This window comes from Miniopterus schreibersii (assembly GCF_964146895.1).
Source record: "Miniopterus schreibersii genome assembly, chromosome: 7".
NCBI lineage: Eukaryota > Metazoa > Chordata > Mammalia > Chiroptera > Miniopteridae > Miniopterus > Miniopterus schreibersii.
Window position 1 is genome coordinate 20,289,582 of NC_138108.1, and position 23,778 is coordinate 20,313,359.

The 23,778-nt window shown below is 37.1% G+C and overlaps 1 protein-coding gene across 2 annotated transcripts in view; it reads right to left on the reverse strand.

The window, feature by feature from the left end:
• PARD3B (par-3 family cell polarity regulator beta) overlaps nt 1-23,778 on the reverse strand; it is an 853,033-nt gene that overhangs the window by 301,871 nt on the left and 527,384 nt on the right. For both annotated transcript variants that reach the window (XM_081143277.1, XM_081143276.1), the window contains exon 16: nt 1,553-1,597. In XM_081143277.1, the coding sequence (XP_080999403.1) occupies nt 1,553-1,597 (45 nt within the window). The remainder of the gene's footprint in view (nt 1-1,552; nt 1,598-23,778) is intronic.

Consider the following 23,778-nt stretch of genomic DNA (forward strand, 5'->3'; position numbering starts at 1 on the left):
ACAGACAAAAATAGTAATTTGTTTGGAAATTAAGAATATTAGAGTAAGATTTGATTTCTTGGAAAAAGCCAGAAAGTTCTTAAAAATTGCTTCCACTTTTTACCTTGAAGCCTATCCCAAGACATAAAAGGCTTTAATCTTCAAGTACGTAGAGAACTAACTACAAGCAGTATGACACACTGAAGATGGAAATAATATAGGAGATCCTTGGGGTTGCTTGGTCATGAGAACTTCCTTCTCAGCCTCCTAAACATATTTCCAATAGCAGAGAATTTAATGGGCGAGGACAGTGGGAGCAAGCCCCGTGTGGCGACTGATCGCTCCCTCAGACATCTTCTCTTTTACAGTGATCTAGCCTCTTAGGCTCCTTATTAGGAGGAACAAAAAAGAAAAAAAATCTAACAGTTTTGAACCAGCCCTTCCCTGCTGTTATCACTAGAGAATCTGGAGAAATAATAAAAGAAAAAAAATCATAATTTTCCCCCAACATGATGGAGGTAATGAGGCACCAAGGCCACTTATGGCTGAAAACATAATTGGCACATAAACACAGGAGACGCTTGGTGGTGGGAATGACTTCTGTGTTTTAGAAACAGAAGATGTCAACAAATTATTACCGTGCTGGTGTTTGGAGTGGCGATTCTAGGAGTAAAATGGGTATTTCCCCACCTAAATAAAGCACCCTGGAGAACAGGGATCACTGCAGTGTTTACTAGCCTAGTAGCTTTAAGAGTTTTCAACTCATGTGAATAAATGATGAAGGAAGGGCAAAGGAATAGAAAGCAGGCCACTTGGCAATGGAGGAAAGGTTGGAGTTTAGACCTGAAGGTTTCTCACACATGATAGAGACCTGGCAGAAACCTGGAGATCCTTGTGGACTTACTAGAGAACTTCTAGAGGCTCATTCATGAGTCTAAAGAGAGATAATACAGGTATGTTGGGTACAATCCTCCTTGATGACAGACAAAAACATTGATATGAGAGAGAAACATTGATCAGTTGCCTCCTATAAGTGCCCTGACCAGGATAGAATCCGCATACTAGGTTATGTGCCCTGACTGGGATTGGAACTCACCACTTTTTGGTGCATGGGACGAAGCTTGAACCAACTGACCCACCCAGCCAGGGCAAGGCTACTTTTTTTTTGAGGAGAATAAAATGAGCAAAATTTTCTTATTCTGGAACTTTCTATCCAATCACTTTAATGTGAAAGTCATCATGGGAAAACATTTTAAACTTTCTTGGGGCTTCTTTATCATTCTTGTTTTTCTAAGTGTTCAGTTGGCAAACAGGTTTAAGATTTTGGGTTTTATAATCATTTTTTTTTTTTAAACCTTTACTCTTTCTTCTCAAAAATTTTGAGTCAGCATACATTATGCCACTACATACAGCCAAGAAATAATTCATCTTTGTGGAAGTCAGACACATCTCATGTATTAATTAGCAAGCCTTTCAGTGACTGGTGGATGGAAATAGGTTCCAACTGCTACTCAAACACAGCCAGTGATTTCCAGGAAGAAGCACAGAAAGTCAGTTATAAGAAATTTCTTACCCAATTTGTGTCCAGCCAATGAATGGACTTTGCTTTCATCTGGCACTGAGAAGAAATAAAAGAGAAAAGGATCAGCCTGCTGATAAATCAGCCATTTTTTGAACAATAATTAATATAGATTCATAATAAGTTAAATCTTTTACTGGCAAGGATTTGAGAAAAATTTTCCCTAGTCTACCTGGGGTACCTTATTTCTATTGGTAGATATTTTAAGAATAGCCATGAAAAAATATATATTTATTAGACTTCTATAAATATAATTTAATTTTCTTTTAATTTTTAATACTTTCATTTTTTTTTAAACTGGGTTATTGTTTCCATGTTTGCAAAAGGAGAAACTAAACTCATGGGCCTAGAAATGTATAATATACAGTAAAATTATTTAAACATAATAGCAATAATATATATTCAGTATTGAGCTTCTGTATATAATAAACCTAGAGTAAAAGTGAAAAGATTTATAATCCCCCTGAAAAAATTTAAAATACAGAAAAGATTAAACAATAGCATTCAAAAGGTTAGACATCAGGTAACAGAGACTCCTGAGTGATGGAAAACAAGTGAGGTGAATCCTACAATTGCTCTAGTTTACTGTATGGAGAGTTTCCAGGCTGTGGTGCAGGGAGGGGAACACAAGCAGAGCCCAGAGATATCCTAGCTTGAGGACATGGAACTGGGTATCCAGGGAAGCCAAGGCAGATGGAGTGTGCATGGTAGAGAATTGCAGAGGAGAGAGCTATACATAATTCTTTCTGAGATCTGTAGAGGAATCCCTCATGTATTTAGTTGAATACTGATGATCATGTGCATGTGAGGAAACTTCTCAAGACCTGGTAAAGAATTGCCTCACAGAAGAAAGGGAACTGTGTCCAAAGTTCACACAGGGCTGGAAATAAGCACTATTCCCAACAGCCAGAGTGAAAAACTTTCTAATTCAGGAACATCAGTTAAAACATAAAGAGGAACCTTGCTTCAGTAGTGGGGGAAAAATAACTCCAGATTTTCTAATGAAATAGATAAATTTACATCAATTTTTCAAAGACATAAATTGCCAAAGCTTACACAGGAAGAAATAGATAAGTTGAAAAGTCCTATAGTTTGCTTCTTTAATGAATTTTTAGTTAAAACTTTCCCACAAAGAAAACTCTAGACAGATGGACTCACAGGTGAATTTTTTTAAGGAAGAAATAATACAAATTTTGCAGAAATTCTTTCAGAAAATTCAGAGGAAGAAATATTTCCCAACGTATTCTGAGAGTTTGGTATTACCCTGATATCAGGCAAAAATATTATATGAAAGCTATTAACCAATATTTCTTATGAATACAGATGCAGTTCTTAACCCTTAGCATCTCTGCATGGATAATCACTTCAATATTCAACAACAGCTGTTCGTTTTTCACCATGTGCCATTGTCCAGGTTAGTCTATAAAATGCTGGTGCACAAGATTGAAGCGAAGCGAGGGGAACTTTGCTAACAAGGATACTTTCTCCATCTTCCCTGACACTAGACTAGTCTCAGAGTAACATACCCCTGCTTCCTTTGCCTACTATCGTCAGGCATATTTCATTAACCCAGTCACTAAACATTGATCTTCCGCTCCCACCTAGCTCTCCTTTCCTAAGGCGATTTATTTTCTAGATAAAAGCACTACATGCCTGTAATTTTTCTGGAATTAACTGCTTAAAAATCTTGTTCGAGTTTTATTTGTATTTCTGGCTGGACATGTCAATTTGTACTTATTAGGCTCCCGCTTTGGGGTCAATTTCTGTCTTAACCAAGTCTAAAAAAACTTACAGTGGAGTCTACTGTATAAATAGAAAAATACTGGAAAACAATCATAATGATTAAAAAATACTAGTTGTTAATATTTATTGAGTACTTATAATTGCAGGTTCTGTCCTACGCACTTTATATTGCATAATTCATGTAATCCTCACAATGACCTGTCAAGATAGGTGGTATTATTATTCTTATTTACAGACAAAGAAACTGAGGCACACCCCCTAAGTGGAGGATAAGTTCCAAAACTTAAACATGGCGCTCTTAATCACTTACTATAAGAGTCACAGGAGACTTGTTATATTTTTTGAATCATCAGTAACATAAATTGAACACTTAACAAACATCTATATGTGAGAAAGATACTATCCTCTTTATTTGAATATATGTTATTAACAGAAATCTCTCTGTGATGGCTACAGTACTAAAAAGCGTTAGCTACAACTTTGTTTAGCATGTTTGGAAATCTACAATTCTAATGGGATCAAGCTAAAATATGCATTCCCATTTCACAGATGAAAAATCACTGGTCTGAGTTAAAATCCTGACTTGGAAATTTTCTAGTTGTATGAAATTTAATTTAACTTTCTGTGCCTCAATTTCATCATATATAAGATGAGGAGAATATGGCTTGCTCCATAGGTTTGAGGTAAAAATTACATGTGTAGTTTTATGCAAAGTACTTAGAAGATCATATAATAAGTGCTTATGAAATGTTAGCTTTTGTCATCATTATTAATGAGAAACTAAATAGAAATGCAGAGCAACGTGATAGCTACTAATGAGATAGGTGTGGGTGGAATCCCAACTTTACCAGGTAAGTTACAAAGTTCTTTGTAACCTTAGTTTCCCCACATGAGAAAATGAAATAAGAACACTACACAGGGAGTTGTGGGAATAAAAGGAAAAACATGCGCAAAAGCATTTAGCACAGTGCCAGCTACGTATTTCTCAACAATTGAAATCTTTGATAAACGGAAACTGTGAGAGTGGCAAAGGGTATGAATTTGGTAATGGCAGTGGTCTCCATGATTTAGCATCCCTGGAGTTATGAAGGAATATAGGGATTGAGAGCTGCTATGCTTCAGGTACTTAGGTACTTTTAATTGTTACCTCATGGATAATCCAACACCCTCAGCAGGTTTTACCTTCCAGTTTACCTGGTTCCTAGTTCATCTTGTAAAGGAAGAAAGGCAAAGGAAATATAAGACTCAGGCTACATGGTCTTATTATGTACAGTTATTCTGAAAAAGGGATTCATGGAAAGGTAGGATTTTGTTGTTTTGTTTTGTCTGTGTGTTGTTGTTTTTTTAAACAGACATAAGTTATCTCATTAAATCTAAGCAAATTTTGGTATTGCAAATTTCCCAGTCATATTAGGTTAAACATGGTACTTTCTCAATTTTTTGGCTGCACACTGTCTATTATTCTTTGTAGGAATGCTTATCATTATTTTAATTGACAATTTTAAATTCTTTAGAACATTAACATAAGCTACTTTAAAAAACAGTGTAGAAAATCCAAATGAGTGATAGGCATAACACTTACGGGTCTCCAAAATATTCAAGGACACAGATATCTATCTTTAGGACAGAAAATAAATGAATAAACATAATAGAAAAGAGAGGGAACTATAATGACTTAATTAATAGAATGCATTTTATTTAAAAGGTTAAGTTGGGAACAATCTTCTTTTATGCACATGCTTAGTGCTGGGAAGCGATTTAAATAACAGCAGCAAATGAGAAAATGAGGTAAAATTATACACACCATCCCCACTTTTAAAAAAAATGACAAGTGTTATAATTAATACTCAACTTCCTTTATAACTCACATTACCTTAGAGCTACTATGAAGTTATCTCTTGGGGATGGAACTTAAGTCTAGTCATTTCACTGCATAATATTTGGATAACACAGCGATCGGAATAGTATGATTATGACAGATGTGTCATTTCAAACAAAGACCTTATTTACAAGAGGTTGAAAAATGAGTGGGCTGGTGTGGGAAGGTCTTTCATTCCAAAATGCTAAGGTACCAAAGGCAGTGCTGATGGAGCAAGAGCCAAGGTGTTTTGTTCTAGTTCTGATGACAGATGGCTCTCCCTTTCTTTCTTTGTTTTTTAAGTTTCCAGAGCTTATTATATTCCTGTTCCTGTCCTTCAGTTTTACCCAAGGGATGGTACTACTTGCTCTTGATTACATTAAAGGGATATTATAATAACTGAAGAGATACCAGTGAAACATTGAGTCCTTCTGAAGATGAAATTCAGGCATTTTTATTGCAACTGTTATTAAATACTTGGAGGGTACCATAGACTTGTTCCTCCTGAGATATCTTTGGATTTATTTAGATAATGGGATGTCTACACTAAGCTCATGCTTCCTGGTGTCCAACTCAAGACTGATGGACACCACTTGATTTAACTACTGTAAGGTGCTTCATAAGGAGGACGCCCTTTGGTTCGGATGTTTCTTAACTTCAAGGTCCATCGTCTGTTCAGGAAGACTTGCTTGGAACACACAGCAGCCTACCTGCCTGTGATTCTAGTTATCTTGGTTGTAGACCTTTGAGCTAACTAGAACTGCTCAAAACCAACGGCACCTTTTTAAAGAGTGGATAAACACGCATTGTCTTTTAATTTCAACCACGTTCACTGTATGGAAGAGAAGCTGTAAATAAAGAAATTATGGGGAGAAAATCTGTGAAAAAGATGGCACTCTGAGAGCTTATTAGTGGCAAATGTCAAAGTGCATATAATACTTAAACATATCGGCTTCCCAGTAGGATACATTTATATTAATATGGTGATCACTTAAAGTGTTTTATTCTTTTGTCAAGTCTTCTTATACACTTTGAATGTATTCTCACTGGGGGAAAAATAATCCCCTTGCTTACTGATAGCATTTGGTATGCATTCTATAACATTAAGTGACTATTAGAAACTGCACTTGCTTAATAAAAATTTGCAGAACAGTGGCAGGTCTGGTGAGTTAATGGGCCCCATATGCTCTTCTTATGCTGGCAGAAGATGGTATATTGCTAATGTGCACAGATCTCTTCAGATAAAGTCTGCCATCAGCTACAGTTACTCTTGTTGAGAATGCCAACCCTTTGTCACGAATGGGGGATATGCGAATGTGTTCAGATCCCCACTGCTTCATAGTGAGACACTCTGATGTAAAGCAGCACTCTAAAATATGATGCAATGCTCGCCTTTTACACAGACAGCTCTATTTCATTTAGTTTTTTATTTCCATATCTCTGACATAATACAGATTGCAGCTTTGAAGGTGAAGTTTGGCACAACAAAAACCCATCTTCTAATGAGACCATAAATACTTCTCTTTGAATAGTTTGTTAGGAAACTAAATATCAAGTAATTCCTTAATGGTTAATAAAGTTGTTTCCAAGAGTTCTTCCTTCAGAACTTAAAAAAAAATTGACATAGTTGCCAATATTAAGAATCCATTTTATTTGCTTTTAGCAGATCAGTTGCTGTGCCCCTGATTGATTTCCAGAAATTTTCAAGGAAGGCAAACCTGTTTCAAGTCGTAAATTAAGTTCCCTCCTTTACTGCATTGATTTATAGTGTTTTCTTATATCGATGACTGTTTGGCACGCTGTTTCTCTTTAGGGAGACTTTTTGAGTATCAGCACTATGCATTTTTATGTGTTGAAAAATTCTTCCATTTCTTGAAAACAAAAAATTGCAAAAAACATAAACAAGGCCTTTGCTGAAAAAGGGGTTCAGGAATCAGTACAAGGTAATGATGCAAATGTTTATCTCGCCATCTCTCAGCAAGCTCCCCAATGCACCATGCTCCTCCCTGGCGGTGCTGCTACTCTGACAATAAGCCGGTTAGAAGCCAGGAGCTGAAGTTTTCTCCTAACATTACAGTGCGCCTCCCAGCCGGGGTGCCACAGGACAAAACTGAAAACCTGCTCCCTCATCACTATCCAGCTATTCCTATGTTCACAACTTTTCAGTCACAGCTGCAGATGACAGAGATCCCCTAAGACCAGCTGTATAGAGTCTCTGCCATTTTCTGTATGACAAGGAAAAGACTACTTGTGAGATCTCTCCCAGGAATCTTCTTTCGGTGGATTCTTGGGATGTACCACGTTTGAACTATTTCTACCAAGCAGACTATGAAAACTCCCATGTTTCCTGGACCCCCGATAAATATTTATGTTAGCAGCAAGACACTGATACTGATTAAGCCGCAGGAGATAAGGGCTCAGACTAGCCTGGAAGTCACACAACAAACAGCAATTCCTCCCTATTAGCAGTGGAACAACCCGCCGCCAACCCCACTGTTTATAACGTACACTTGCACATAGTGATTCTACCTTTAACAGGAAAGAGAATGGAAACGAAAACTTGTTACCAACGTACGTGTCAGAAATCACGCCATGCATGTTAACATGTGTTATCTATCTCACTTAATCCTTACAAAGCTCTGTGAGTTGGGCATTACCATCTTCAGTTTCCAGAGCAGGTAACTGAGGCTCAGCGGGGTTATGTCCTAAAATTAGCAAGTGGAAAAGCTGGGATCATAAGGGTTCCTGACTTCGAAGCACAAATTCCCTCTACTGTGTGAGGCTGAGAGGTAGGATTCTGCTAACAGCATTACGGTCGGGAACTATATATGTCACTAGTTACCACTACCTACTAAAAGTAGACTTTCCTAACAGACTATGTGAAAGGGCACATGAAGTTTCTTAAAAATGGTTGTTGAGACTCTCAGAAGAATGAAATAGAGTTGTCATAAGTTGTTTTGAGCCTCATACACCTGGAAATTGTTACCCAGGAGAAGCATGGACTATTGTTCAGGTGTCAGAGTGGTGGGAAAGGGAAAAAGACAGCAATAGCTTTTTTGGCAGCCACACTGCACTATTGTTGGCTCATCGAGTGTACAGCCAACTGAAATCCTAAAGTCCTTTTTACATTAACTCCTGTTAAGCCAGGACTCTGTCTAACAAGTATCTGTGGAGAGCCAATGGTGTGCCAGGCAGCATGCTGGGCACTGGGGCTGCAGAGGAGAAAAAGACAGCCTTGAGCTCTGCACCAGCAGGGTTTTCATCACACAAATAATCACAAACAGTGCGAGAAGTATTGGCCAACCTTCCCAAACAGCTACCTGCAGCTCTCCCCTTGACAGATGTGACATCCCTTGGATTGAACTTTGGGATTCTGCACTTATTCCCTACAGATTATTTTCCACACAGAAGCCAGTGAAATCCTTTAAAAAAAAAAAAAATCTTAATCATGACAGTCCCTTGCTCAAAACCTCCTAATAGCTCCCAATCACATTTAGAGGAAAATCTAAAAACATACAGCTTCCAAGCCCAGCCTGAGCTGGTCCCCAGGGGCCTCTTCCAGCTCATTCTGCACAGCTCCCCCTTGCTCAGCACCCTTCCATCGCCCATTCTGGCCTCACTGCAGTTCCCCAGACACAGAGAGCACGCTCCTCTTCGGGCTTTGGGACATGCTCTTCCACACTGACTGTGGTGCTGCTCTCCCAGACAGCCACATGGCTCCCTGCCACCCTTCCTTCACACGGCCACAGCCATCGCATCCTCAGCGAGGTCCTCCCTGGCCGCCTGGCCTACGGTGGGGCCTTCTGACCCCGAGGCTCCGTCACTGTCTCCTGCTCCCTTCATTTTTCTGCGGAGCACTCATGGCTGCCTGCCGTCCTCCCCACTGGAACATCAGCTCCACGCAGACCTGGGCTTTGTTCATCAACTTGTCCCCAGGGTCGAACAGTGCCTGGCACACAGTAGACACTCAGAAAATGTTTGTTGAATGAAAGAAGGATTACCAGGGAACCTTGAAAATAGGTAACGAAGAGACTAAACCCAGGTTGTAGGTCGGCCTTCCTGATGACTTTCAGTTGAGACCTGGAGATATGTAGGGAAGTGTGAAGATAGTGTTGGGGCAGAGGAAACGCGAAACAAAACAGGTCCCACCCACAGAACCCAAAGATCTTTCACGCAGCTGCAGCTCGGCCTGAGGGGGAGACTATGGGAGGCCAGGCGGGGGAAAGGAAGGGGCCAGTCATTGAGGATCAAAATCCCACAGTGAGTTTTGGATTTATCCCGAGGGCAAGGGGACGCTGCTAAGGGATTTTCAGCAAGAAAGCGACAAGATGGGATTTGTGTTTTAAAAAGATCACCCAGGCTGCAGCGTGAAACGTGAATTGGATGGGAGTAAGAAGAGGCAGTTGCTTCTTTTTTTGCACCAGAGACCAGAAATTTACATTTATCCTGATTAAGTTTAATCTTCTGCATTATAGCTCATCAGTTCTCCCCGCTCAGATCTTTTGGAATCCCGATTCTGTCACCCCACGCATTAGATGACCCACCTACCTGTGTGTCGCCTACACATCCGACAGCAAGCCTGCTAAATCCAAGTCATGGGCAGGACTTAGGTTACTGACACCCTCCTGCTCTCTCCATGGCACTTCTGCACGTGCTTGTGAGCTGGCGGGCTGGGTAAGACCATCTCTCCAATCGCTCAGTGTTTCTTCTCATAGAGTTAACTGGCCAGCCCGGAACTGAACGATAACCCTCAAGACCTAGTAACCTGAGCTACCCAGATTTTCACGTGCATTACCCTAGAGCTCATGGACTTCACATTCAGACGACAACCCAGTTTATTCCTGCACGAATTAATTTTGGCACGTGGTTCCTGGCTTGGGATTGTATAGCTGCTGCTGTTCTTGGCTATAATAGTGCTATCAAAAGATTTCTCTTCTGGCATGAGCTGAAGTATTTAATACTGTCTACATTTCTGCCCAGAATCCACTATCATCTGTTTAATATGCAAACGGTGCAAAACCAGGGCCACTACTGTGTAATAGATTTTGAAAAGTTGTCAGTCGGACTCATTGTTTATTAGAGGATATTAACTTCGGGGTTTATGGGCCGCCTCTCCAATTCAGAGCACACCCATTCACTTCAGTGGATGTACAAGGTTCTGCACACACTCTGCTGAGCTGAGCTGGTGTTTCATACTGACCTATTAAATGAGCTACATCAGGCTCCTTTCTGCAGAACAGGTATTACACACACGGATTAAATATCCACTACTTTAGAAGGTACTGAAGTATATTAGCAATCTTGAACAAGGTTGAGCTAATAGAAAACATTAATAGGAAAAATAGAAAGTTGTTAGACTCAGAGTCCAAAGTGATGTCACAGGCAGCAATTTTTAAATCTCCTTCCCTTTGACCAGGGATTTCTTTGGCGGCCTGCCAGGCTGCTGATGAAAGAAGGGAAAAAAGAATAGCAATGGGCTGTACCTATGGTGCATAATCCCTCCTAGAGCTCTCCCTTACTCTTCCATCCCCCAAGTCTTACATTAATGTTTCTTGCTATAAAAAGTTTAAAGAGATTTGGGGAAATTGATTCAAAATTATTTGGGTATGAATTACTCATTTACTAGATATTGACTAATTTTTTTTTTTTGTTTTTGTTTTTTTTACCAATCTTTGTGCATGTCTAGAAATTCTTGTGAACTGAAAAATAATCCCAAAATACAAACTGTTTTCAAATGTAATAGTATTTTTCAATGAATTCTAAATGCAACGATAAATAAAATTGGCATAGGGCTACATTTCAGGGTTAATCAAACATTTATTAATTTAAAATACCTCGCTTTATTTTCATAGTTTAGAGCCAATAGTTGTCTTTTTCATTTCTCAGATACATTGGTAGGTCCTTGTAAAGCTCATAAATTCTAAGCTATGTGCCCATAGTGACTATCAGAAAAACATCCTTGCCTGCTAATAAAACTAAAGGAATTATTTCAACAATTTGGGACATGAAAATACAAATTAAAACCATTGCTTTAGGGTTATTAAAAAGAAAAAAATAATAATTTGTTGTTGTTCCATCTGGGTGTCTCCTTCCTTCAGGTTGTGCCTTCACTAGAGTCTGTGGTTTGAAAATGGCACCATCATTGTCCCAAGCAACTCTGACTCCTGTCCACTGCTCCAGTCTAAATGTGATTGGTCAAGGTTGACTTTGACCATGGCTAGGGAATCACGTAATTCCTCTTTTACCATTCTTCTACTGAGCCTACAATTCTATCAAAATAGGACTGGAACAATAGTCGCTAAAGACTAAGACCTAATAGAATTCAGAAATTCTGCCTGAATCACACGAGACTCTCTTTGCACTCTGTGCATAAGCAGAGGCTCACAACTTTACAGGGCAGCTATGGCAGACACTGTAGGCTGGCTGGCCCAATGTCACCAACAACCTCCTTCTCCCTACCTACTTTCTAGCCAGAAAGTATGTGATGTGTCACAGTCCTGGCTAATGAGGTCTCCTCAGCCGTCCATAAATACTCTTAGCCTCTCTCTCAGGGGACAGCCCTCAGTGATTGGAAGTCAGCCGAGACACCCTGCACTCTTTCACCCTTTCTGTAGTTAACTATCCCCATTTCCTTCTACTGCGGACGGGATTACCTGCTTTTTAATTCTTTTCAAAAATGATTTTAATGTGGTCAATTGATTTTATTATAATTGTAAATATAAAAGATTAAATAAATCTTTTAATATTTGTATTAAAAGATTTGAAATATACAATGAATAAATAATAATATAAAAACTGTCCCTGCAACGTCCACTAAAAGAAATCTATGTAAACATGTGCTGAATTTCTTTTCATACATATACACACACATCTATACATATGTACATATACTTACATAATTGTATATTCTGTGTTTTCAAGTGATGTTTTATCATTAACATTTTTATGTCATGAAATAATCTGAAGGTTTTTATTTGTTGCATCATAGTCTATTATACCTATTAGAGTAACAGTCTATAATTTCTCCAAACTTCTAATTGCGGGAAAATTAAGTTCACTATAGTGAAAAACCCTTACACTTAAATCTTCATCAAATCTTTGATGTTTTTGTAGGATAATTCCTTGAAATGGAATTACTGGATAAAAGATAAAAAGAGTGCTAAGTGGTATTAACTTCAATACCTAATAAACATGTATTGTGACACAAGTACATGCATATTTTAACATTTCTCAATGTTTCCCCATAAAATATCTTCATTTCCTTAATTTCTTTTAAGATTGAAGATATTTCATATATATTGAATTTTTTTTCTTTTGTAAATTGTCTGATCATATATTTTTCCAATTTTGAATTGAAATATTTATTTTCTAATAATTAATAAGAGCTCTTCATATATTAAAGATGCAACTTCTTTGTCATGTATTTTGTAATTATTCCTTTATTCTCTTGAACAACAAAGAAACACGTGGAAAATACGGACTGTCTCTTAAGCAGGATCTCTTAATCCTACTTTAAGAATGTTGTTGTTTCAAAATCAATTAACTTTTTAGGATGTTGTTAGATTAAAAAATAAACAATGCAATCCAAAGTAAACTCTTAGGATCATTTCTTAGTTTTACATGTTATCCATACCAAATCTCTTCTCCAACTGAAGAAAAAAAGATTTTTCTCTTTTCACTCAAATAAACTTCTCTAAGTGTTTATCTTATATCCTAGCATTTTATTTTCAAACTCAACCAAACATGCTTAGAAAAGCACGTGGTAATGATATATTAAACACCTGTGTAAGACTATTGCCTTCTTTCACAAATATAATATTCTTAATCCATTAACGATCAAGCACATCATCAGTTTTTTCCAGTGGGGTGGACAATCAGACTGAGATGTCTTTAGAAATTCTTGCCCTTAACGACTTTGTGACCACATTTTCAATATAATAACATCTCTAAATTATGGCTTGGTCATGGATGAGCCCTTTAAGTACTGTGTTTTACAGGGCAACCAATTTAGGTCTAAGGGGTTAGTTAGTTTAGTTGATTTAAGAGTCAACTTATACATCTATCAGTATCGAGTAGCTACATGAATATGGGATGGAGCACTTTAAAATTCCTGGTTGTCTCAGAATATGAGGCTATAGTAGATTGTACTTGTATCAATAAACTCTTTGATTAAACCTAAATACCAATATTACTTCATGGATAAAAATGTATGGAAATTATGAAGCTGTAATGGGTGAGCCTGTCCCAAGTATTTAAACCATGTAGAATATTTTCAATTTATTCTGAGTCATTCATGTTCTTTGATTCAGGGCTGTTTTGGTATTACTTTAGGATATTTGTCATGACAACTAATACTATATGACCCAAGGTGAACAAAACCTCTGAATATTCAGCCTTCACAATATTTGGGACAACTCACATGCAATCAAATTGCTCCATACTAATGTAATTCAATTTCATGTTGCTGCAGGTAAAAGCAAGCAATTGGAGCATGTTTTAACTAGAATTCCCATGGCACTAGGTTTATGCATAGCCTACACTATTCTTCTGCAAATAGATTAATAGAAAATGAAAACAGGATTCATAAATAAGAAGCACAGATATTTTTAGACAAATATTTATATCTTCAACTTATTCTAACTCTACAAATAAAATAAAAAAGTCATACTAATTAAAATTAAATAATATAAATAAAAAGATATACTTCTTGAGATGAAAGCAAAACAACAATAAAAGTGAGGTATAGATTAATACAAAGGGAAAGAGAGTGTCAGTGATAGAAGACTAGGAAACAATCTGATCTAATTAACCCTCTGGCAGTGCCAGTGAATTCACATGATCTAAATCAATTATGTCAAGTGATTGCCTAATTTATTCATAGATTCCTCCACTTAGGAAATAAAGCACACAGCCTCTTTCTTCAAGCTTTAAACAACTGCGTTCACTCTTTTCTGTATAATGATATTAACGCCCTTAGCCTTCTATATATCCTGCGTTTGGCTCTTTCCTTAAGTCTGTTCATCATTATGAACCTTCTCCAAACGCTTTGAAATGAACACTAGCGTGGGTACGTGAATGTGAGTGTGGAGTGCGATATTCTACATCCTCCTAAATACCTTTATTCCTAGTTTATTTTGCTACTCAAACCAAACATTTATTTGCACTTCTATTCACTTATCCTTTAAGTATTTGTTTGCACTTTTATTAATCTCTTCCTTCGATCTTTTGATGTAGGAAAGGGGAACTTGTCTACTTAGTAAGATCAGCCAGATCGACGCGGAGATCAATAGGTTTCCGAGGCCGCGCCCAGACTGCTGTCCCCCTATCCATACCTACCACCCGCCTTGGATTTACGCAGCAGCTACATGTTTTAAGCGCTGAGGAAGGTGCCCAGGAAATGCGAGGCATGCCCCGGTAGGAGCTTCTCATCTGACTGCAGTGAGAAACATTTCTCACATAGTAGGTATCCCAAAAGGCAGGCAATTCTGTGCTAAAAGCAGCGATGCCAGCGGTAACTGCTTTAGGAATTCAGAGAAAGAGCTGGAAAAAAAGTGACAGCTCCCTGAGGCAGGCAAGACTTGAGTGGGTCCTGAATGAAAGATAAAACTTAAACAGGAGAGAGGATGGGTCTTCGGTGTTTAGAGGTAAGACTCCCTTGAAACAGAAAGGCCTAATGGCCGGGAGCCCAGGATCAGAGTCAAATGCTCCCGAGTTCAAAGCCTGGCTGCGCTGCTTACCAGCTCCGACACCTTACGCAAGTCAGGCTCCTGAAGCCCTATCACACCGCCTGTAAAATGGCAACAGAGCTGCTGCGCAGGACCCCAGGCCTGGCACGCGGCAAGCGCCCCAAAAACGTTGGCTGCTGCTGCCGCCGTTCCAGTCGCTGCTGCTTCCCTCTTTTCCTCTCCTGATTCCGGGCTAACAGGCATCGGCACTGCCACGAACACCGAGCTGAGGAGTGTGATCCTTTGACCACGTGGAAAGGAAGGGCCGCGGCTCCTGGCCACGGACTGCAGTGAGTGCTAGGGGCTATTTTGCCATACACGCGCTCCCCTTTCTGAGGCGTGCTGCACGCAGTCAGCCCCGCTCGGCCACAGCCCTGCTCTTCCATGCCGCCCCGCAGTTCATTCCTACCTTTTCAGGGGTGTGGACGCTTCTCCCTGGAGATTCCGAGGTAGCGTCCCATTTCACAGCATTGCTCGGGGTACCCCAGCTTGGTGGCAGTCCTTTCCTCACCCTGCCTTGCTCCTGCATCACCTTTAAGCCTCACACACATCTCTTTGGCAAGAACATGCCTCAGAGCACTGGTCCTATGAGGTAGCCTGTACCACGGGGTTCTACGGGCAAATGAGTTCGGGAAATGCTGTGTATATTATATCTTTTATTGTTATTATTATTAAATGTACTGGGGTGATATCGGTTAATAAGATTACATGTTTGAAGTGTACAATTCTATAACACATTATCTGTATATTGCATTGTGTGCTCATCACCCAAACTAAAGTCTCCTCCCATCACCGTGTGTTTGACCCTCTTTGCCCTCTTCAAGCTCCCCCAAGCCCTCTGCACCTCTGCTAACCACCACATTGTTGTCCGTGTCAATGAGTTTTTGTTTCCTTTGTTCATTTGTTGCTTCTTGTTTTATATCCCACATATGAGTGTCCTTTGCTGACTTATTTTGCTTAGCATGATACTCTCAAAATTCATCCATGTTGTTCCAAATAGCAGTATTTCATTCTTTCTTATGGCTGAGTAGTATTCCATTGTTCATATGTACCCCATCTTCTTTACCCAGTCATCCACTGAAGGACACTTGGGTTGTTTCCATGTCTTAGCTACTGTGAATAATGCTGCATTGAACATGGGGATATGTGTCTTTACAAATAAATGCTTTCAAATTTTTTGGTTAGCTACCCGGAAGAGCAATTGCTGAGTCATACAGTAGCTTTATTTTTAATTTTTTTCGGAACCTCCATACTGTGTTCCATAGTGGCTGTATCAATTTACATTCCCACCAGCAATGTATGAAGGTTCCTTTTGCCCCACATCCTCTCCAGCACTTGTTATTGCTCAACTTGTTGATAAAAGCCGTGTGAGGTGATATCTCATTGTGGTTTTGATTTGCATTTCCCTTACAGTTAGTGAAGTTGAGCATCTTTTCATACATCTGTTGGCCATTTGTATGTCTTCTTGGGACAAGTGTCTGTTCTGGTCCTCTCCCCATTTTTTAAAAAATTGGATTGTTTGTTTTTCTGTTGTTGAGTTGTGTAAGTTCTTTATATATTTTGGATATTAGGCTCTTATTGGAGGTATTTGCAAGTATCTCTTCCCATTCTGTTGGTTTCTTTGTTGTTGTTGTTGCTGATAGTTTCCTTTGCTGTGCAGAAGCTTTTTAGTTTGAAATAGTCTCATTCACTTATTGTTGCTTTTACTTCCCTTGACTTTGGGGCTAAATTTATAAAGTCTCCTTTGAGACCAACATGCATAAGTTTAGTACTATAGTTTTCTTCTATGTATTTAATTGGGTTCAGATCTAGGTTTTCTTCCATGTATTTAATTATTTCAGGTCTTATATTTGGTCTCTGATCCATTTTAAGTTAATTTTTGCATATGGTGTCAAATAGCAGTCTTGTTTCATTCTTTTGAATGTGGCTTTCCAATTTTCCCAGCACCATTTATTAAAGAGGCTTTCCTTTTTCCATTGTATGTTTTTGGCTCCTCTGTTGAAAATTAGCTGACCATAGACATATAAGTTTACTTCTAAACTCTCAATTCTGTTCCTGGTCTATGGCATATATTATATCTCGAAGACTCTTAAAAGCCCAGCAATGTACATAAACACATTGAAGGTTATGAACAATCTTGCATTTAAGAAGGCTGTTTAACTTTAACTCAGAATTTTCCCATTTTACTGGCTTCATTATCAGCCTATGGCTAGAGGACGTGGCCACTTGGATTGTCCTCTAGCCTTTCTGAGTTCAGAGAAAGCGCAGAGATGATTAACTTACCTGGCATCTACTGATTTATTAAGGCTGGAAATAGGAAATCTCTGATGTAACTAATTTTTCATTCATTTTGGGTGCTACAGTAACTTTTACTAAACTTAGAAAACAAGCTTAATGCTTTCCAATTTTTTGGTATAATCTTGTTTTACTTTTAAGGATTTTAGCTAAACCCTTTGCAGACTCTTACAATTCTTTCAAGACAGTCCTGAAGTACTTGGGGATTATGCCAGTTAGTTCCTGGATCAGTGGAGAGTAGATTGGCTTTTCCCAGCTCACTTGGAACTATCACTTTTGATTAGTCAATTTCCAATTTGATCTCTATTTTAATTTTAATACCGTCACTGGCTAGAGTTCCTAGTACCATTTCTTATGAACTCTAGCCAAGTGGGTATTGAATCATTAGCCTTTCCAGTCATGTCTCCTCTCTCCACAATTTGTAGTTTATGTTTGTTATACTGAATATCTTTCTGGTGTCTTTGTTCACTTAGTCTATTATTACCGTTTACATCCCTAATCTCTCAAACTTTGTTCATGAGACTATTCCCACTCTAGGTAGCCTAAGAGAAATAAGATTATGCTGTCTGTTGTCACTGATAAGTCTCAATTACTTAGAACAGTACCTGGCACAGAAGAAGCACTTGACAAATATTTGTTTAATAAAAGAAGAAAGAAAGAAGATAGATGGATGGATGAATTTTACATGAGACTGAAATTTTATTTTCAAGTGTTAAACACCTTTTCAGTCTTGTAAGAGCAGGGAAGGTATTTCTGGTGACACTAGCCTTTGTACTAATGGGTTCTAAAGGAGCCTGCTGTCCACAGTGGGGCAAAAGTAGGTTTACAGTTGTGAGTATGCAAAACAGTTAATAAAGCTATTGTAATAATCATGACCTGCATGTCTTTTTCCATAAGCACAACTGTAAACCTAGTTTTGCTTCACCCTATATAAAGTATAGTAATTTTAGTGCTTCAATAAAGAACTAAAAAGAAATTATTTTAAATTATTAATTGACTTATCCTAGATTAAGCAGATTTTATCATAAATAAGTCTGAGCTCTGACTCTGCTTCTCATTCAAAGTTAGCTAGACATTTTCTAACCATTTAATGAAACATAAATTTATTAATTCATATGTACTTTGGAGCAGCTATCATACTTAGCTTTAGGAAACTAAAAGCAAAATATATATATTTCCCCCATGAGCAAGAGTTAAGATTTGACCTTTAATGTAGAAGAACATTTTATTTCCAATAAGATGATATTTAATTTAGAAATTTTCAGCCTTACAGAGGCAATGCTGAGATGATTCATAATAGAAAACATAAAGTCAATAAATGTATGAAAAATGTTGAACCACAAAAGTAATTTTAAAAGTAAAATAAAAATACCCTTTTAACCATATGGAATTGGGAGGAAAAAAGTGACACCCAGTTTCTTCCATATACTACTGATAAGAGCAACATTTCCTTCCTGGAAGGGAAGTGGTCAAAAGCCTTAAATCTTTATACGACTTTTGGCCAAGGGATTATACTTACAGAAATTTATAATGATAAAATAATCATGATTGTTTACAAAGGTTTATGTCCTAGCAAGCTCAATGAATTGCTATTTCCAAGACCAAAAAATTGGAAACAACTCTTATGGCCAAATGTAATATTAGACAAATAAATCAGGCCAAATTTATTCAAGAGCAAACTTTACAATTAAATAATAATGTAGAAAATACAGAAGCAAAGATACAGAGAACAATATTTAAGCTAGATTGTTCTTAAAGGACCACATTAAAAGTATATGTTCAGTGCAATCACTTTGGAAAAAACTAGAACATAAAATTATGAATACGTATATTTGAAAATAAAACTATAGAAAGCTAAAGATGTTTTGTTTTTTAAAGGGCAAATTGTAACTGTTGCACCTAAAAATGAAGTAGTTGTACCTCCTACAGTAGTATTAATTTCTTCCTAAAGTATTTCCAATAAAAAATCATTCCAAATACCATTCAGAAGAGACAACTATGATTTCATTTAACATACATTTGCTATGTTATATATTTATATAATATTTTATTATTATATTATACCTAATTATATATCTATATACAATATTTTCAGCTAATGAAACTTTCACTTCAAAACAACGAAAATGAATTTGGTTCATACTGGAAGGGAGAATTTAAGTATTTAGTTCTATTCTTTAAATAGCTCCCTTAGCTTCACATTTTTATGAAGATGTTCATGCATTAGTACAAAAGTTCTTTAAGAAGAAACACAGAATTTCACGTAAACATGAATAATGGTTCACAAAACAAAGGCAAGTGAGAAGGAAAGGTTCATATTTGGCTTTATTTAAAATGCTTAGTATCTGAGGGGTAGAACCTCCTTTGAGGTACACAATAAAAGAAGAAAGCATTCCGTGTACTAATCCAAGTTTCAAGAGGAAACCAGAATATTTCAGTTCTAAAGGATAAGGCAGTTTCTCTATTGATTAAGACTTCCCATCAGAGCATAAATAATGCTCTAAATATACAGAGGCCAATTTAATAAAGATCTGCATGGAAATGTTAATGGCATATATCACTGGTTAAGGTTCAGTTACAAACATTTCCAAACACAGTTTTCTTTATGTCTCCTATGGGAAAAGAGAACCTTGGGCTTCTCTTCCAGACACTGAGTTTTTAAATTATCTATGTATTCCACAGACCAATGCCCCAGCTGAGGAAAATGTGATCCTAGTGAAAAGCTGCATGGCAACATTTGAGGCCATTGGTGACCCCATGATTGATTAAGAATCTACATACAAAATCCATAGTAACCTTTCCCCCAGTACTTCACAACACTTAGTTGAAGAGAATTTTCTCACATTGACAATTCAAGTCAAACACCAATTACAAGAAAAATGTAGGAGAGGTAGAGGCTCATCTCTAATCATACTACTAACATTTTCCTCTCCATGGCTGCAACTGTTACTGATAATGACACTGAATCTAGGCATCAGGTTACATGTTTTTATATAAGAGAGATGGTCCTTGCTTCAAAGACTAATTTTTTTCCGGATGGAAGCATATGAGAGAGTTGTTCCTCTTAACCATCCATTTAACAAATGAGAAAATGGTGATGGAAGGAAACTTGACTTGGGGTGGTGAACACACAATACAGGGTACAGATGATGTGTTGTAGAATTGTGCACCTGAAACCTGTATAATTTTGTTAACCAGTGTCACCCCAATACATTCAATAAAAAAGGAAAAAAAGATAAATGAAAGCAACTGTGGTTAAGGTATTTGTCACATTTACTCAAGGTATGAGAATGGTGGGCAAGTCTGAAACATAGAAAATAGTATAAAAGTACAATTTCCTATTAATAGTAATAATGAACACAAAGTGAAGGTACTCTTGAAAGTACAGTTCTTGAAAACATATTTCTTAGGGAATGCAAAAAAAAGAGGAAAATATACTTTTGGACTCATAGGGAATCATGTCTTTTATATAAAGAGGCATTTTTATGCCTTTACTTCCAACCCAAATAGTTATTCTAATTGATTTTAAACAAAATCTGTATTATTTTGCTAGATCTAAGACTCTAGTTATATTAGAGATATAGAGAAGTGATCTATAGCTCTATAATTCAGTTAATATTATTACTAGTTTATAATTTATTTTCACTTTTAAATATATGATTGTATAAAATTTAATTATATGTTAAGTTTTGTTAATGTTGGATTTTTTAATGTTTTCAGAGAGGCCTGCTTTGGATGGCAGTGCTGTAAACTATTTGTGAAGTCAGTTCCTCCAGGTCTTCCTCACTGGTTTCCCTTTTCTCACCAGAAATGTCTTTCTAAGAATTCAGCCTAAGTCTTAATGTGTAATTTCTCTAAACTCACTTGTTTTCACTAAGTCACCCCACTTGAGTTATAACCTGTGTAGTTATATTAACTATATAAACATTAAGATATACTAACAAAAAACAGAAAGAACATTTACCCTTTATCTAATAATGAAAAGTACACAATGGTTCCTTTTCCATAATTCTGATGAATTTTGCTTCTCAGTCATCACGGGTTGTTTTAATTTATATGTCTACTTTTCCTTGTCTACCAAACACGTCCCAAACCAGACTTCAGTTGTCCATCACTATTAACTTCCTACACTGCAAAGCTTGTAAGCTTGATGTAGCACCTGAAGAAGCTACCACCACTTGATATATTTGGGGTGCATATTCAATTTTAAACATCCAAGTTTTTCAATATTAGCCGTGAAAATATCTAAGGAGAGCTCTCATATGCCTCCACTCATATTTCTTCCAAGCAAGACATCTTTATTTCTTTCAACTGTTTTTCATTGGATATGGCTTCTAGGCCTCTCTCCAATATGTGGATGCATTCTACACTGTTTTTGTCTCTATTAAAATATTGTACTCATAATTAAACACAGTACTATAGACCAGGCCAGGATATAATGGAACTGTTGTCTTCTTTGATCTGGTAACATAAACTAGCTTTGGGGGTGGCCATGTCAACAAGCAGCTAAAAACCAGAGACATCTTTAATAATTGTAATTATACCATGTCTCTCAAACTGTATACCTGTATAATTCAATTCTTTTAAACTGACTTCAGGACATTGCCTTTATCTCTCACTACCCTATCTCAAAGAGGTTCACCTTTCCCTAGTCTTCATCTCTATCTGAATTCTGCTTTAGAAAAATCATCTCTATCTGAAATTTTATTATTTATTTACTTGTATACAACTTTATCATCTATTTACCCAAAGGGAATGAAAACACAGTAAGAGTAAAGCCTTTGTCTTAGTCACCAAGGATATTGCCTGGAAATAGTATCTAAGAAGTGCCTCTTAGATGAGCGCATCTACGATTATTTGTTAAATTATATCTTCTTCAATTTCAGAGGAAATTACTTGAATGCTAATTCTGTCAGTCTAACATATTACCCAATTCTCTGAGACAACATCTACTAAAAATTTGGAACAATGCCTTCCATGCCTGCATCCAAATTATACATATCTATTCTTCATCAAATTCTGTTGTTTTATTAGAATATAATGAGAAGACCCAAACTTAGAGTCTTATAGTATATATTATTTAATTCCTTTCAGAGTGACAATGAGCCTTAATCAGCACATTTTGGGAAAGGGCATTCTAATGCTATTACGTATCTTAGTGTATAATTTGGCTCATGTCTCAATCAAAAATGAATTAAGTACCTTTATAAAGACCAGTGTAAACTGTACTCATAACATTTCCCTGATTTATCAGTCTAAAAAGTCTATCAAAAAAGAAAGAAGATGTCAATTGCTTCAGAGGTCCCATGCAGGGTGCTTGTGCTGATGATAACTCCCCCCCTCCTTTTTTTTCTTTTCATTGTACAAACATGGAAATCCTCTAAGGATCAGCACTGAGATCACTAGTTTTACCAGTTGCTTCTGGAATTCATCATCTTTGTGAAAATTGGTAATGTGCTTCCTGCCCTCCAGTGTGAGGCCTGCTCTTCTTGATCTCTAGTGATCAGGGATAGTCGTATAACCACAATCCTTTCTGTGTACACGGAGATAAACTGTCTAGTCTCCCACTTGCTGAGAGAAGTGCTTTTCCAATTTGAACTTTCTCTTGTGTGGGTGAAGATGAATTTAACAGAGGAACCGGTGACTCTGCTCTCCACCGGGCACCTGTTAGGTGGTCTAAACAGTGGGCCACCACACTTTCTTTTTCGTGCTCTAAAAAGAGCCTGTCTAACTCTTACAAGTTTCGCAAGCCTCTTCTTTCTGCACTATATATTCATTTATTTCCATTTGCTTCTCTCTTCCTCTTTTCTACACAGCCAAGGTTATCAGTCTGTTCTCAAAGCAGCCACATTCCTGTCTTCAGATGCCTCTCCCTTTTCTTCCTCTCTGAGATAAGTTATCATCATAATGTCAGTATTTCCTTTTAGAAATCTTAACAGTTGAGTTTTCCTGTTCTGTTAAAGATTTCATCTAGGTACATGCAGCAAACATCAGTTCTCTCACTTACTACTGAATTCTGTGTTTAATCTACTTCCTGGCACACAGTAGACACTCAATAAACATTTGTTTAATGAAAAAGTAACATTCTGTGCAATTCCTTAATTTCCACTGCCTAAAGTTTAGGGCACACACCTGACTATATCCTATATACTCTTCCTCATTTATTAAAGATTGTAGACACTTTCGTGGTTACCATTAATTCTTCTTTACCAACCAGGTCTTTTTTTTTTTTAATAGGTCGAAGTTATATCTTAAATATCAGTATTTGATTCAGATTTAACCATCTTCAGAGGTATTACTTATTGATGAACAATAAAGAAGATCCATGGATATAAATATTTATATTTATTAATATATATATTAATATAATATATAAATATAATATATGATATTAATTTATATGCCAGCATTAGTTATTAGAATATATACTTTTATAAAAATTCTTCTATGCATTCAGTGTTCAGGATTTTTGTCTTATTACTAACAATGTATATGAAACTACTTCACTATCCAAAAATTAATTTTAGAAAGAAAGTATAAAAGTAGAGTGGGGTTAATTAACTTTTTTCATGTTCATCTTCGATCTGACACTAGATGCC